Source organism: Aotus nancymaae, unplaced genomic scaffold (genome assembly GCF_030222135.1).
Source record: "Aotus nancymaae isolate 86718 unplaced genomic scaffold, 86718_ANA_hifiasm-v0.15.2.pri h1tg000010l, whole genome shotgun sequence".
Classification (NCBI taxonomy): Eukaryota; Metazoa; Chordata; class Mammalia; order Primates; family Aotidae; genus Aotus; species Aotus nancymaae.
Window position 1 is genome coordinate 40,701,388 of NW_026988421.1, and position 16,853 is coordinate 40,718,240.

The 16,853-nt window shown below is 41.4% G+C and overlaps 1 protein-coding gene across 2 annotated transcripts in view; it reads left to right on the forward strand.

Annotated features, from left to right (window-relative positions):
* The first annotated feature begins 615 nt into the window (after nt 1-615).
* Nucleotides 616-16,853, forward strand: part of PANK1 (pantothenate kinase 1) — a 61,052-nt gene continuing 44,814 nt past the window's right edge. The window contains exon 1 of one of the 2 annotated variants that reach the window (XM_012454750.3): nt 616-1,257. In XM_012454750.3, coding sequence (XP_012310173.2) covers nt 966-1,257 — 292 coding nt within the window. In that variant the 5' untranslated portion in view covers nt 616-965. Of the gene's footprint in view, nt 1,258-1,936; nt 2,161-16,853 lie in introns of those variants that run through there. The other variant, XM_012454749.2, reaches the window with a different exon arrangement.

Consider the following 16,853-nt stretch of genomic DNA (forward strand, 5'->3'; position numbering starts at 1 on the left):
AATTGCTCCTGTTTACTTGGTCTCTTTCAGCACCGATTAATACTGCTTACAGTTTTGTCCTTCACTGTCCTTACACTATATTCCTAGGTTTCCTTCCTGCAAAAGACAACTCCAGGAGACCACATGGTGTTTGTGTGTGTGTGTGTGTGTGCGCGCCAGCAAAGAAATTTCACTCCCCTACCTCCCCAAGTCTGCCTACTTTTCTATAAATAATTGTTCTTCTCCCTCCTCTCAGGCCTCTGAGTAGTTTGGTCACTTAACCTAACGCACACGCACACGCACACACACACGCGCGCGCAAGCACACACTCACAAAGCGGGGAGGGCAACGTGAATGACCTTGCAAAGGTATCTTGCCGACTGGGGACAGGATTAGCAAACCTGAAATCTCTAAATATTTGTCTTCCTCCCGCATTCCTCCTGAAGCGGTTCGCTCCTACTCGCTGTCTCTCCCAGTCCCCTCTCGGTTTTGCTCCGCCATACAAAGCCCAACCCGCCCATCTCTCCGCAAGCCCAGAGAACTTCATTCCCCATGTTGAAACTCGTCGGTGGCGGTGGCGGTGGCGGTGGCGGTGGCGGTGGCGGGCAGGACTGGGCATGCTCAGTGGAGGGGACTAGTCTGGGAGGCGAGGAAGCCGCATTTGAAGTCGCGCGGCCCGGGGGTCGGGGAAAGGCGGGTGGAGGGAGCCCCAGCTGAGGGTGTGCGGGGATCCCCTATCCGCGCCCGGGGCTGGCGTGCTCCAGGCCGGCGCCGTGGGGCCGGCGCGCGGGGGGCAGGGCGCGAAGAAGGTGGGGGAGTCCGAGGGAGGAGGGGAGGAGCGCCGGGTTCGCCATCCCCAGGCGCCGACTCTGCGGCTGCTGAATCGGAAGCCGCAGGGAGGATCCGGGGAAATAAAGACGCCTGAGAATGACCTCCAGCGAGGCCGCCTGAGCCGGGGCCTGCACGCAGCCCCGCCAGCCCCCGGCATGGGCGACCGCGGTGGGCAGCCAGAGCGCTCGGCCCCGTACTCCCCAGGGGCCCCGGTGGGCACCAGCGCCGCCGCTGTGAACGGGCTGATGCACAACGGCTTCCACCCACCGCCAATCCAGCCGCCGCTCGTCTGCAGCCGGGGTCCCGTGGGCGGCAGCGACGCGGCGCCCCCGCGCCTCCCGCTCCTGCCCGAGCTCCAGCCGCAGCCACTGCTCCCTCAGCACGACTCCCCGGCCAAGAAATGCCGGCTGCGGAGGAGGATGGACTCGGGGAGAAAGAACAGGCCGCGTAAGTTCCTCTGGGAGGGGAGCGCGGGTGCTAGGCAGGCGCAGCGTGTGGGGCCCGGGACTGGGAGCGGCTGGGGCAAGCGCCACAGCACGCCCCGTGCGCCCCAGCGCCTGCGGCCGAAGACTGCACAGAGGGGGTTCCCTGAACTGCTTTTTTTCCCAGGGGGCATCGAGCACTTAAGGTCGTTGCCTGAGCTTGCCCTTTTGCTCGCTCCTGTCCGTAGAATGGGCGGATTGGACACAGAGCTTGAGCGGGTCCCTAGGTGAAGGATCTATAATAGCGAACGCCCTGTCCGCCCTTCTAATTGGTGGCTGGGAAAATACATGTGTGTGAACATTTGCTGGGATCCTGGAGTCAGGATAAAGCGCGCGGCATAGCCGAGCGTGCTCTCTCCTTTCTCAGCCCCTCTCTCTCCTCTGAGCGCGTCCTGCTGGGACTGCCAGCCATTTGAATCACGGAGTAGCCGGCAGCGTCTCGGGTCTACTGGAGAGCGCAAGTCTGGAGGCGTGGAGTTTAACAACCCCCCAAAATCACTGCCTATTAGACGCTGTTTTTTCACAGCCAATGAAAGGGTTTTTTGAGAGGGACACACCCACTGATGCCATGTGGGCCGGAACTATGTGGACCAATGAGGATTGGAGATGGATTTTTTTTTTTTCAAGGAGGGAGGAGGTTGAGTTGAAGGTTTGTAATTGTCATGTACAGAAAGCCGAAGTGCATTATTTCACAATCTAAAGCTTGTATATATAATGGTAATTTGCAAAGTGTACCTTCCCCGCAGGACATTGTGGGATGTAAATTTGTAGGTCGAGTTTACAGCTGGTTTTTCTAAACTGAACCTCATTCAACTGGTTACTTCTTTGTGGGTGCATTTAATGAAGCTTATAAATGGCAAAAAGCAAAGTAAGTAGAATGAATGCTAATAAATGACTGCATTTGAACACTCACCTTTTACATAGAGGTTATGTTGTTTGATATAGGGAAATTGTTAAGTAGGTTTTGGATTTCTGTAAAAGTTTGATGATTGGCAAATAGCACCTTCATGTCTTCCTGTTTCTCTTTCTGTGTCTTTTTGACTTTTAGCCTTTCTGCATTGGATTAAGGTTTCTAAGACTTTGGAAACCACTTCGATATGACTGTTTGTGACTCTGATACTTGTATTTTGTAGGTCTGAAATGTTAAGATTTTGTGTGGAACTTTGAAGCCAAACAGCAGATTTGGCTATGGTTGTAAGGTGTAAGGTTGTAACCTAGCACTTGAATTTTTATTTGCTTTTGTTTTTGATGCTTGTTAGAAAATAACTTTCATTAGTATTAATATTTTAAAAGTTAGGACTTAATATTGGTTACCTGTGATTTATAAGCCTGTTTTACTTGTTTTGAAGCTACATTTCAGTTATTTCTCTGATGTATATTAACAGATTGTACTAGAGTTTGCAATGAAAATAGCTAAAATATAATGGAAGGGAGCTTCTAGCTTAATCTTCTATGTTTAATTGAGGCTATAACACCTCTTGAAATAACTTCTGAGGAATTGAAAATACACCCTCTAAGAATATCTTGAAGACAGAAAAACTAATCTGAGCCTTAACTTGGGCTTGCAAACCCATGGAAAAAGCGGTTCATCAAAATTGGATTTACACTATTTGCCATGTTTTCTTCCCTCAGATTTGAACAGCCATTTCTGAAATAAATTTTACTGTTCCAAGGAGTCATATCTGGCCTTTTCACTACCAAAATTTCATAGTTAAAGTGGTTTAACTTAATATCTTTTTGCCTTGCCTGTTGACATTCACATATCTTTATAAAAAGAATATTGCCTAATCAGTTGATATTTGGTTACTCTAAGAGGAATCAGGTACTATAAGAGGAATATTTAGGTACTCTATGAGTATTTACATACTCTAAGCTTATTCCTATTTGCTGATGACTGACAGATTTTACATGAGCAATTTTTGCAAAGAGAAGTTGGGTGGCTTTGAATGTAAACTTGAAAGTGTCCCAGTGGTGAAACATCAAGCTGGACAAATAATTATTTCCTCCTTGTCAGTTATAACAATTTGGCCTCTGTCCAAACCACATGTGTGTTAAGACAGCCAGTATTTTTTTTTTTTTTTGAGACGGAGTTTCGCTCTTGTTAACCAGGCTGGAGTGCAATGGCGCGATCTCGGCTCACCGCAACCTCCGTCTCCTGGGTTCAAGCAATTCTCTTGCCTCAGCCTCCTGAGTAGCTGGGACTACAGGCACGCGCCACCATGCCCAGCTAATTTTTTGTATTTTTAGTAGAGACAGGGTTTCACCATGTTGACCAGGATGGTCTCGATCTCTTGACCTCGTGATCCACCTGTCTCGGCCTCCCAAAGTGCTGGGATTATAGGCGTGAGAAGACAGCCAGTATTAACACTTGTAAAGGCACCTCGAATGCATCTGTGAATAGATATGTTTCTATTTTGTAATAATGTAGGTAAAGGGCAATACACATTAAAAATACTTCGTTTGAAAATGATGGTTGAAATAAAACAGATCAGTATTTTTAGTTTATTTAAAACATTTTAATCTGACCTCTCAGTGCAGAGACTATTCATCATCCTGCAATCTAAAAATCAGTTCAGTGGCAGGGTAATTTTGCTAAACCAGGGAAGGAGAATATTGTCCACTGTTTTCATCTGAAGTGCTGTCATCTCACTCTACTCATCCTTGGAAGGCTTTTCTTAGATTATCTACTTAATATCAGGCTTCCTTAGACACTTTACCCACCTCTGCTACATAGCAGCAGTATGATCTTAACCAAGTCACTAGGTCACATCTTGAACTGCTGGAGCTAGGTTAGGTGATCTCCAAGTGCTGTTTCCTGTACCTTCAGAATTCTATGACACTTCAGAGCTGACAGTTCTTCTTACTAGATGACACTAATTATCTGCTCTGCCGTTGACTTAACATTTAATTATGAATGGATTTTTTTTGCCTTGTGCTGATTTTATCACGTGTGTTGTAAGTGTTACTTGTCTCGCAGATTAAATTAAATGTCTGATTATAGACGATACATTTTTTTCTCATATGCCTTGCACCTTGGGTACAAGGATATATGACTGATGTCACAGAAAAAAGGTACAAGTAACCCCATCACGGTCTCATTGAGGAAGCCATTTCTACCTCCACAACAGACTGACAAAAGTCCTTCAGTGGCATTTCCATAAGGTATCAATAGGGAGATTCCTTTGGTCTGCTCCTTGGCCTTGGTGCGCCGATTCTTTGATGCACACTTAAGTAGTACCTCATAAGTTCACCTCATTTACCAAATATTTTGAAACTAATGATAGTTCTAAGATGCTGTGAATGCTAATGTGTTGTAAATGGTGTGCTCACTCAAGGGCTTGAATCCCAGCTGGATGATCTTAGTCAGTTACTTTACCTTTATGTTTCAGTTTCACATCAATAAAATGGAGATAATCTTACTACTTTGTGCAGTTGATATGAGGATTAAATGAGATAATATATATAAATAATCCTGTTTGGTACATAGCACTTATTCATAAATAGCAGCTGTCTTCATCACCGACACACTAAACATTGTCCACCGTTAATCCATAGGACAAGGCAATTGAGCTGGCACATACAACCTCAGGCTGACTTTCTTCGTTTAAAAAAAAATACAGGCCAGATGCAGTGGCTCATGCCTGTAATCCTAGCACTTTGGGAGGCCAAGGCAGGAGGATCTCTTGAGCCCAGAAGTTCCAAGATCAGACTGAGCAACATCGGGAGACCACATCTCTACAAAAACTAAGAGTAAAAAAGTTTAGCTGGGCATGATGGCATATGCCTGTGGTACCAGCCACTCAAGAGGCTGAGGCAGGAGGATTGCTTGAACTCTCAGGGTTAAGGCTGCAGTGAGCCATGATTGCACACTGCACTCCAGCCTGGGCCACAGAGCAAGACCCTGTCTCTAAATGAATAAACAAACAAACAAATACAGGCCTAGAATAAGAAAGACCAAAGAGTTATATTTGATCCGCTATAATACTATTCCTATCCCACAATTCTTTCTTTTTCTTTTCTTTTCCTTTTTTTCTTCCTTCCTTTTCTTATCCTTTTTCCCCCTGAATATAGCTAAAAATATTGGATAGCACAAAAATATATAGGAATAAAATAGGAAAAAGTACCTGTGATCCCACCACTTAGAGAAAACAACTGTTTAAAATGTGCCGTATTTTAATGGTAATTTTGGATCATACTAAGATTTTGATAACTTTTTTATTAAAAATTTTGGTATAAGCATTTTCTTATAGCATCTAAACATCATTCTTAATGGTTGTATTATATTTCTGATATTCCCTTATGTAGATATTCCAAAATTTATTTAATCTATCTCTTGCAGCAGTAGACTACACTCAGGGTCTTTATATCACAAAGCACATACACACAAACACAAACTTTGAATCACTAATTCAAATATTGTAGTCTTGATTAGAACTTGGAGTTTTTTGCTGTATTAGAAAGCAGAGTGTGGCAGCAACAACTTTGTACATACCTCTTCCTCCCTAAAGTTATTTTCAGTCATATTGGTGAATGTATACTTTTTAGAGGAAGAACATAAATGACACAAAGTAGTATATAGTTGTTGTCTTGAAAATCTAGATATTTTAGACACTAAGGACACTATTTTAGAAAAGCCATAACACTAGTGAAGAGAGAAGAATGCAAAGGAAATAATTGAGTCACTGAACACTACACTGCAGAAAGGCAAACATGTGAGTATCATCTGAAGGGCTCATGTGCTACCCTATTCCATCGCATTGTGTGGCAACAGGCAGGAATATTGAGTTGCATGCAGTCAGTCTTCTAGTTGGTGGTTCTGACTTTTCATATCATCCAGATAGCAGAAAATGAGTGAGAGTTCATTTTGCACGTAGTGTACAGGTTGGGACAGACTGAAAAAACCCCAATCTGTTACCAGTTTTAGCCATCGTTGTGAAAGTATAAGGCTTTAATTTTCTAAATATTGGGATGCTTAGCTTTGGCACTTGGACATTACATTACCCTTGAATCGGGCTAATTAGAAAAACCAGTGTAAAAAGATAAAGAAGAAAAATTGTCTGGTTGTATCTGCATAGATTATGGATGCATACAGTATTTTTAACAATTAATTTTAACATAATCAATACTTCTAGATGGATGAGAAACATTGCAAATTCAAAAACAAAAGACTGAAATGGAAAGCAGGGGCACACTCTAGCATTGCTACCTTCTAGGGCATGGTCAGATTCCCAAGTTTGTCAAGTAAGCTATGAATTGTACAATACACATTTGAATTGATGATTAATAATTTAAGGCCCAAGTGTCCAGTGTCTAACTGGTTAAGGATCAGGATTCTATTAAACATACGAACACTGTTTTTCCTCCAAAAGACAGTAAGTGAATTTCAACATGAATATAATGCAAAGCATATTTTATTTGGCATGGTGACCAAAGACAGAAATAGTGTTGTTGATTCTTGACATGTGAGACATTTAACAAGTTACTAAAACAAAACCCATCATGGTTTTGGAGACGGTGTAAGTAGGGAAACAAAGGAATATTGGTTTTAACTGACAGGTTGTTTGTGTGTGTGTGATAGCCTGCATTTTAATATTTTGTGTGTGTATATGTTAAGTATGAACAAATTATCATGAAAATTAATAAGGGTTTGACTTCTAATGTATTTAATTACATGTGCTTTAGCTTTAATAGATAAGCCAGTATTCATCTTGGGATCTTGGGATGACAGGTATTTAGTGTACCCACTGTGGCGTACAGAATTTCTAAGTAGACCTTTTCTCTAGATAGTGCAGCTGTCAAGCTTGGTATCTCATTACTTAATTTATGACACCTTTTAAATGCTTACAGTTGGGTAGTCGTGTGTGTGTGTGTGTGTGTGTGTATTTCTCTCCTTGAGAGTGTATTTGAGAGTAGCAGATGATTCAAAGGGCAAAGAAATACTATTTTTAGAGAGAGTTACCTCAAAATAATGACCTGAACCTCTAACAGATTTCTCTACAGTTAGAAAAGAAGGTGGAAAAAGTCATTGACAGTAGCTTTGACTTACCGAGTAATGAAAGCAGCTATTATTGAGTGACATCTCTGTGTCTGTGTCATTCTGCATGTGCTTTTACAAAAGCATGCAATTCCCACTCCTACTCTCCATTTTAAAGATGGGGAAAGAGAGGATCAAAGGAGTAAAGCAACCTCTCCAAAGACCTATAATCAGTGAATGACATGGCCAAAATTGTAACCCAAGTCTATCTTCCTTGCCAGCTGGCTTTGTTTTCCACCAAAATAAGCCTATTATTTATCTTGGGGAAAGGCAATGTGTTCTGTAAAGCTTTTGGAAAAGATGGGTGTATGTAATCTGTACACTTTTGGAAAAACGCTCATCCATGTGTCTGTGGAGGTAACAGTAGCCAACATTAAGGAGCACTTACTATGTGCTAGGCACTGAATTAGATACATGGATTATCTCATCAAATACTCCCAGCAGACTGTGAGGTGGGTACCATCATTATCTTCTTTCTACAAATGAGGAAACTGAGGGCTCAGGACTCAGGGTAAAACTATTTGAGTTCAGATTTTGACTCTGCTGGGCAGGGCCCTAGTGGATTCCATGAAGCAATTATGGGTAGGGTTCTGTAGTGGAAAGAGCTTTGTTGCCACCAGACCTGGATTCAGATCCTCATTTCCTACTTACTAGCAATGAAGCCTTAGGTGAGATTCTTACTTCATCAAGGCTCACTGTTGAATAGAGATGATGGTGTCCATCTTATCAGTTCCAGTGAGAACCAAATGTGGAAAATGTATGTAAAGTGCAGTACCGTGCCTGGACCCTAGTACCTGTGTAGTAAAAGATACCTTACTATTTACCATGGTTTGAATGTGTCCCCCAGAACCCATGTGTTGGAAATGTAATCTCCAATGCAAGTGTTAGGAGGTGGGGATTAATGGAGGATGTTTAGGTCTCAAGGGCTCTACCCTCGTGTATGGCTTGATGCCAGTTGTAAAAGGACTTGAGGCTGCAAGTTCAATGTCTTGCTCTTTCTCAAGCATACTCTTTTGCACTTCTGCCATGGGATGATGCAGCAAGAAGGCCCTCACCAGATGGAGCCCCTCGATCTTGGATTTCCCAGCCTCCAGAACTGTAAGCCAATACATTTCTGTTCATTATAAATTACCCAGTCACAGATATTCTGTTATAGCAACACAAACTGGACTAAGACAGAAAACTGGTACTGAGAAATGGGGCTGTTGCTATAACAAATACCTGAAAATGTGAAAGCGGTTTTGGAACTGGGTAACAGGTGGAGGCTGGAAGAATTTGGGGAAGCAGACTATGAAAAGCCTGTATTGCTATGAACAGAGCATTAAATGTGGTTCTGGTGAAGCCTGAGAAGAGGAAGAGCGCTGTAGTAAAAGTCTAAATCTGTTTGGAGATTACTTACATGATTGTGATGAGAATGTTGGTAGAAATAAGGACAATAAAGGCAATTCTGATGAGAGCTCGGATGGAAAAGAGGAGTAAGGTATTGGAAACTGGAGAAAAGACCAGCCTTGTTATGAAGTGGCAAAGAATTTGGCTGAATTGTGTCTATACCCTAGGGCTTTATGGAAGGCATAATATAAGAGCAATAACTACAATCTTTGATGGAAGAAATTTCTAAGCAAAATATTAAAGGAGCTGCAAGGCTTCTTTTAACTGCATACAGGAAAATAAGAGAGAAATTATTTGACATTAAAATTTATAATTAAAAAGGAAACAGAATTTAGGGATTTGAAGGATTCTCATCCTGGCAGTGTGGTAGAGAATGAAAGAACATTTTCAGGAGAGAAGACCAAGGGTGTGGGCAAGCAACCAGTTGATAAAGAGATTGATTAGTAGAGATAGAAGGAAGCCAGGGGCTGTTCATCAGGACAATGGAAGAATGACTCTGGAGGCATTTTGGAAATTACTGGTGCTGTCCCTCCCATCACAGGCACAGAGTGCCATGACCTGGGAGAAGGAAATACAGTTATGCCCCACATATAGACCTTTTCACCAAGGAAGGACCACATATACAAACATAGTCCTATAAGATTATAAAGGAGCAGAAAATTCCTACTGCCTAGTAATATCATAACTATTGCAACATCATAACTCAATGCGTTACTCATCTGTTTTTGATGATGATGGTATAAACCTACTGGCTGCCAGTCATCTAAAAATAAAGCATGTGGCCAAGTGCAGTGGCTCACACCTGTAATCCAGTACTTTGGGAGGCCAAGGCAGTGGATCACAAGGTCAGGGATCAAAACCATCCTGACCAACGTGGTGAAACCCTGTCTCTACTAAAAATACAAAAATTAGCAGGGCGTAGTGGTGGGTACCTGTAGTCCTAGCTACTCGGGAGACTGAGACAGGAAAATCGCTTGAACCTGGGAGGTGGAGGTTGCAATGAGCTGAGATCGCACCTTTGTATTCCAGCCCGGTGACAGAGCAAGACTCTGTCTCAAGAAAAAATATAGGCCAGGTGTGGTGGCTCACGCCTGTAATCCCAGCACTTTGGGAGGCCGAGGCGGGTGGATCACGAGGTCAAGAAATCGAGACCATCCTGGTCAACATGGTGAAACCCCGTCTCTACTAAAAATACAAAAAATTAGCTGGGCATGGGGCGTGTGCCTGTAATCCCAGCTACTCAGGAGGCTGAGGCAGGAGAATTACCTGAACCCAGGAGGCAGAGGTTGCGGTGAGCCAAGATTGCGCCATTGCACTCCAGCCTGGGTAACGAGCAAAACTCCGTCTCAAAAAAAAAAAGAAAAGAAAAGAGAGCATTTACAGTTGTGTATAATATATAATACCTTCTATTGGGACAAGGTGTGGAGGTGGAAGATAGGGATATTGATGACCTTGACTCTATGTGGACCTAGGTTAATGTGTGCATATGTGTCATTTTTAACAAATAAGTTTAAAAAGTAAAAAAATAAAAAATTTAAAAAATAGAAAAAAGCTTATAGAATGAAGATATAAAGAAAGAAAATATTTTTGTACACCTCGACAATGTGTTTGTGTTTTAAGCCAAGTGTTATTACAAAAGAGTCAAAAACTTTTAAAAATTAGAAAGTTTATAAAGTAAAAAAGTTATAGTAAGCTAAGTATAATTGGTTACTGAAGAAATAAATTTCTTTTATAAATGTAGTGTAGCCTAAGTGAGCAATGCTTGTAAAGTCTACAGTGTATATAGTGATGTCCTAGGCCTTCACATTTATTCACCACTCACTCGATCACCGGAGCGACTTTCAGTCCTGGAAGCTCCTGTATGTGCTCTGTACAGGTATACCATTTTTTGTCTTTTATACTGTATATTTACTCTACCTTTTCTATGTTTTAGTATGTTTAGATACATAAATACTAACTATTGTGTTACAACTGCCTACAATACTCATCACAGTAACATGTTGTACAGGTTTACAGCTTAGGAGCAATAGGGTTTACCATATAGCCTAGATCTGTAGTAGGCTATACCATCTAGGGTTGTGTAAGTACACTGTATGCTATTTACACAATGACAACATTGCCTAATGACACTTTCCTCTGAAAATATCCCTGTCATTAAGTGATGTGTGACTATATATCAAAGGAGAGACCTAGTGTACCCTCTGGATCTTGGGGGTTCACTGCTCAGGGCTGCCTGAAGTCTCTGCTTTCCACATTTCAATACAGTGCTTCTCGCTCAACCTAAGGGCAAGCAAGAAGGGTGGCTCAAGGGTGCTCTGTTGTAGCTCAGGCCACAGCTTTGGAATGTGCAAACAGCAAATCTTGTGGCATCCATGTGGTGTTAAGTCTACAGGCACGCAGAGTATAAGAATTGTGGAAGCAGGCCAGGTGCGGTGGCTCACACCTGTAATCCCAACACTTTGGGAGGCCATGGCGCGCGGATCACAAGGTCATGAGATTGAGACCATCCTGCAACATGGTGAAACCCCGTCTTTACTAAAAAACACAAAAAGTTAGCCAGGCGTGGTGGCATTTGCCTGTAGTCCCAGCTACTCAGGAGGCTGAGGCAGGAGAATCTCTTGAACCTGGGAGGCGGAGTTTGCAGTGAGCTGAGATCACACTACTGTACTCCAGCCTGGGCAACAGAGTGAGACTCCATCTCAAAAAAAAAAAAAAAAATGGAATTGTGTGGAGGCATGGCTTTCTCCAGCTAGATTTCAAATGATGTCATAGACAGCCTCAGGGCCCAGGCAGAGACCTGCTGCAGGGGTGGAGCCACCAGAGAGCCCCTACTAGGGCAATAAGCAGCATAACTTTGGGGTCGGAGCTACCGCAGAAAGTCTCCTAGAGCAATGCCTACTAAAGCCTAAGGAGTGGGGTCACACCAACACCCCAGAACTGTGGAACTATCAGCATGAAACACCAGTCTGAAGAGCCACAGATGCCTGACTCCAAACCATGAGAGCTGCTGCATGGGTAGCACCAAGCAAAGCTGTAGGGGTAGGCCTGCCTACCTGAGGCCTTGGGGGCCCAACTGCCCCTCCAGTGTGCCCAGACGGTAGGACATGGAGTCAAGGAAGATTACTCTGGAGCCGTAAGATTTAGTGTTGTTTGCCCTATTGGGTTTTGGACTGAAGACTATCCCTTTCTTCTTGCCATTTCTCTCTTTTGGAATGGGAATGTCTATTCTGTGCCTATTCTACCATTGTATTTTGGAAGTAAATAACTTGTTTGATTTCACAGGCTTACAGCTGGAGGGAAGGGTGCCTCCAGATGAATCCTGCCTTGAATCTCATCCATATCTAATGCAGATGAACTCTGTACTTTGAAATTCTGAGCTGATGCTGTAAAGCTATGACTTTTGGGACTATTGCACAAAGTGAATGTATGTTTTATGAGAGAAGAACATGAATTTGGGGAGCCGGGGTGGAATGCTGTGGTTTAAATGTGTGCCCCATAAAGCATGTGTTGAAAATCCCCAGTGGAACAGTGTTGGGAGATGAGGCCTAATGGGAGGCATTTAGATCATGAGGGCTCCATCCCCACGAATGATTAATGCCATTATAAAAGGGCTTGAGGCTGTGAGTTCACTCTCTTGCTCTCTTGTGCACACGTGCTCTTTTGCCCTTTCATGCTTCCATCATAGGATGATGCAGCAAGAAGGTCCTTGCCATACACAGCCCCCCATCTTGGCCTTACTAACCTCTAGAATTGTGAGCCAGATAAATTTCTGTTCATTACAAATTACCTAGTGTTCTGTTACAGCAGCACAAAATAAACTAAGACACTATTAATACTAGCTTTATTTATACTAATAGAGGACATTTTATCTCTCTCTCTCTCTATATATATATGTGTGTGTGTGTATATATATATATTTGCTAAATGATCAACTGTATAGACATTTAATATTACTTTCATTTCTGTTATTTAATTACAGAGGCTTTTGAAACTCTGAAATAATAGGATTTCTACAAACTCGTCTTGCCCTGACTGGGAATCTTTTGGAGATTGGATTTCAGAGTATTCCCCAACCTGATCTGATATCACTTCCTCAATGGAAGCTTCCCTGATACCCTCTGATTTTCTAGAAGCAGGACACATGGCCTGTGTCACAAGTCTTGACATCATTATCATAGATTGCCTCATTGCCACTCCTGAGACCAAGTATAGCATACCCTGTCTGAGAGTGATGCTGGCAACTTAGTGAATAAGAGGACTGTGGAATTTATTTGATTGCTAATCTTGTGTCAGGACATAGTTATTTTTTAAAAAGAAAATGTCCTCCTTTGATCTTAACTGTTTGATATCTCAGCCCTTGAGTGAGGCAGTTATAGGCAAAGGAGATGAGAAGAATAAGAAAAGTGAGTACTTTTCCTTTTTAAAAGCCGCATGAATTGAACAAGACTTCAGAATTCAGAGCAGCTACATCCAGTTCTTGGGTCATTTTTTTTTAACCCATTCTCTGAGAATTGAAAAAATGTCCTTGCAATGATTTGCAAGACTCTAGAATCTTCCTCTGGCATATGGTGAATGAGATGAATGTTTTCATTCATCTGCTGAAGGCAGTGCTTGCCTTCAGCCCCAGCACATGCACCTTCTAGTATTCTTGGCCTTGATCCTACACTGAATCTGAGGCTGCAAGGACTGCAGATAGAGGCTTAGGACAGACTGGACCTGTGTGAACCTCTGTGAGTTGTGGCTAGCCTGAGCAGCCAGTTACTTGAATCCCTCTTGGGCTTCTGGACAAACAACTCTGTTATAGCCCTAGGTAGATGGTCAGAGGCGAAAGAGATAGGAATGGATATGTTGACTTCGAGCCTGACATGAGTTAGCAGTATGATAAGGCTTCCAGCAAAATGTTAGCTGGAAGCTAACATTCCACTCAATAAATGTTAGCTATTATTATTGTGGTGGTGTTAGATGTTCTTCCTTATACTGACTCAAAATCTGCCTCCCCATAACCTCTACCCTATGGTTCTTGACAATTCAGCATATCTAATTCATCTTCTATGTAATAGCACATGAGATAAAGATAGCTATGTTATCTTGATTCTTCTTTGGGTTCTCCTCTTTGATGAACCAATGCCTGCCAGATTCTACTCATGTGATTCAGATTGTATAGGGTTGCTGACAAGTATTTAAGCAAGATTGGAAAGTGGCTTCTTGGGGTTGTCATAAAGGACATCAAGTAAGTATTGACCTGGGTGGCCTTGAACTCTGAGATTTAATGATTCCCATTGGACCCACAGGGCCTAACAAATTTTTAATTTATTTGAGTTAGGCACTGTGCTAGACTCTGCATGTGATATTTGGTTTCATTTGGACTCTGCATGTGACTCTAAGCTAGAGTGTAACCTGAAGCCAGCTGTGTGGCTTGATTTCACTCAGATGCTATAATAGCTCCAGAAATCACTAAACTCTGTGTGAGTCTGAACCTGAACATTAGTGGAGCCTGTTTACTATTCACATTCCTCCAACTACCTATGTTCGATTTAAAAAAAAAATTAAAGGGATGTTATGTTTTTAGGATGTTCCATATTAGGAAGTTAGTATTCATTTGACTAAGGAGATAATCACATCTTCTTACCTTTTATGGAAAGTCTTATCATTTTTTGTGGAAGGCTTTTACTTTGAGAAAGCATCCAAAAATGATTTATTCTTTGGGGTGACCACATAATGTTTCATCAATACTTTTGAAGAGTGGTAGGGGTACCATTAATTATGCCAGGACCACAGGCACAAACTGGCATTATCCTAGGCAAACCAGGAGTTTCAGCGTTATGCTAAAGCCAACTTATACAGACTATGGGAGTTGTTTATACACATGACTTTCCAACTCTGCATTTCAATATCCTTATGCTGATAGCTTGAAATTGGCCATGATGGATATATGTACATCATGGAAATTGGCAAACACTGAAAATCAGGGCTTTATTTTCAGAGAACCAGTTGTTAAACATTTACCAGTACACAATGACTGGGACACAGTTCACAGAGGAGACTCAGAGAAAAGTCCCAGCGGGCATCAGTAATACTAGTTGAATTATTGAAGCATTTGAGGTAGAGAAGGGGAGTAAAGGTCAACATGTCCTTTGCTAAGTAGGACAATGTCAGAAGATGAGAAGTTTGATGAGGGAGGCTTATTTTCAGAAAATAACGTGTTCTACAAATACTTCAGGGCTCACTATGGTTGGTATGAGGATAGAATTTCTTTAGAATCACATCGTTATTTTCTTCCCTTTCTCCCATCTAAATTCCTACTGTAAATATAGTTGGGCTCAGTGCTGGATTACCCAGCAGGTAGACCAAACAGGTGTTAACTGTTCCATCAATGCTAGGAGAAGAAAATAATACATGTGCTTTCATGTGAATGGATATATATAGACATGCATGCACTAAAGTATTAATCATACGAAAATTATAAATTTGGACTTATTTCATAATTCGTTATTGGTTTTGTTTTTTAATAACCAATTATTTTGAGTTATTTGTTCATTGTGGATTGGGGAATACCATTTATTTTTTTCTTTTAAATAGGTATAAACCTGTCCCCATTTGAGCCTTGTACCTTTCTAGGGTGATTTATAATTTATTTATTGCTGCTGAAATGTCAGGGTGAAGTTGCCAGAATATTTTCATCTTATGTTTCTGGTTAGAATGAGCAGATTGAAGTTTGTCCCAACAAAAGTGAAAGCAATCTGATATATTTGGTTCCATAAGCAGGATCTATGTGGCAAGAAAGGAACTTCCCCAGTTTAGACTCATTTGGTTTTTACTCCAAAGGTCATTGTGCTCTACATGTCCTCTTATTGTCCTGAGTGAGCATTTTGGAAACTATTGTGATTTTTAAAACTTTTTCTGCGTTTTAAACATTATACAAAACTAGGGAATATAGCATAATGAGCTGCCAGGTACTTATCACTCAGCTTCTATAATTATCAAATCATGTCCAATTTTATTTTATTTATTACACACCAATCTCCTCTCTGCCAAACTGGATAATATTGAAGTAAATCCCAGAAGTCATATAAGTTCAGTATTAAGTGTTTTTGTCTTTATTTCCAAAAGAAAAGAACTCTTAAAAAAAAAACACACACACACACACAATCTGTTATTTGCTGTAAAAGTTAGCAGTATATTATATTCATTGAGACTATAGTGTTTTATGATGCACAATTAGATAAATTCAGTTGTCTAACCACAATTAAAATTGTTACATCTCATTTGTAGGTGGATAAATGAAAACCTGATTTGTGTTGCCCCTGGATAATCCTTTCATTTGCCCATACCTGTTATTGTTTGTTTATGATTCTTTTTTTTAACATTTCTTCATGGTCTGGGATTTGAAACCTCATTCTTGGAATGAAATAGTCCTGTGCCAAAGATATAGATTAAGAACTAAAGAAGAGTATTAAAAGAATTCCACCCTTCTCCTTTCCTCTGAAGCCATTTGGGTGGGGCCAGTGGGAGCAGGCAAGCTAGCTCTCCTGAAGACAATTAGGATGCAGGACTGGCCTCAGGCCTAGGAATCTGGAGTTGCTGAATTCAGGATTGAATCAAGGGTTTACAGAAGGGATATTGCTAAAATTTGCAATTTCATGCAATCTTTAGACCTATGACTCTGTATTTTAATTTAGTCACAAGAGCAAAGAAAAAGATGCTGAATCAGTATCATTCAATTTATTGAACATTCCTGGGATCAAACTAGTTAAATACAAGTGAATTCCTGTCTGTGTAAACTGCTGGAAATAGTTTCCTTTTGTCAGCTTTATGAAAATGTGCTTCAGATGCATTTTATACATCGCTGCCTTCTTTGAAAAAGGAATATCATTTAACATATTCTAATAATTTAGGGACATCATTAATATCAACTTTTATACTGGTTTGTAATACAGGAAAGTCTTAGGTAATGATGTACAAGTGTTTGGGTTTGTTCATTCATGGATATTTGTTGTGCAACTGCTATATCCAGAATGTAACTTTAAAAAAATGTTTTTTTAGAGATGCAATTTTGCTGTGTTGTCCAGGCTAATTCCAACTCTTGGGCTCAAGCAATCCTCCTACCTCAGCCTCCTGAGTAGCTGAGAGTACAGGGA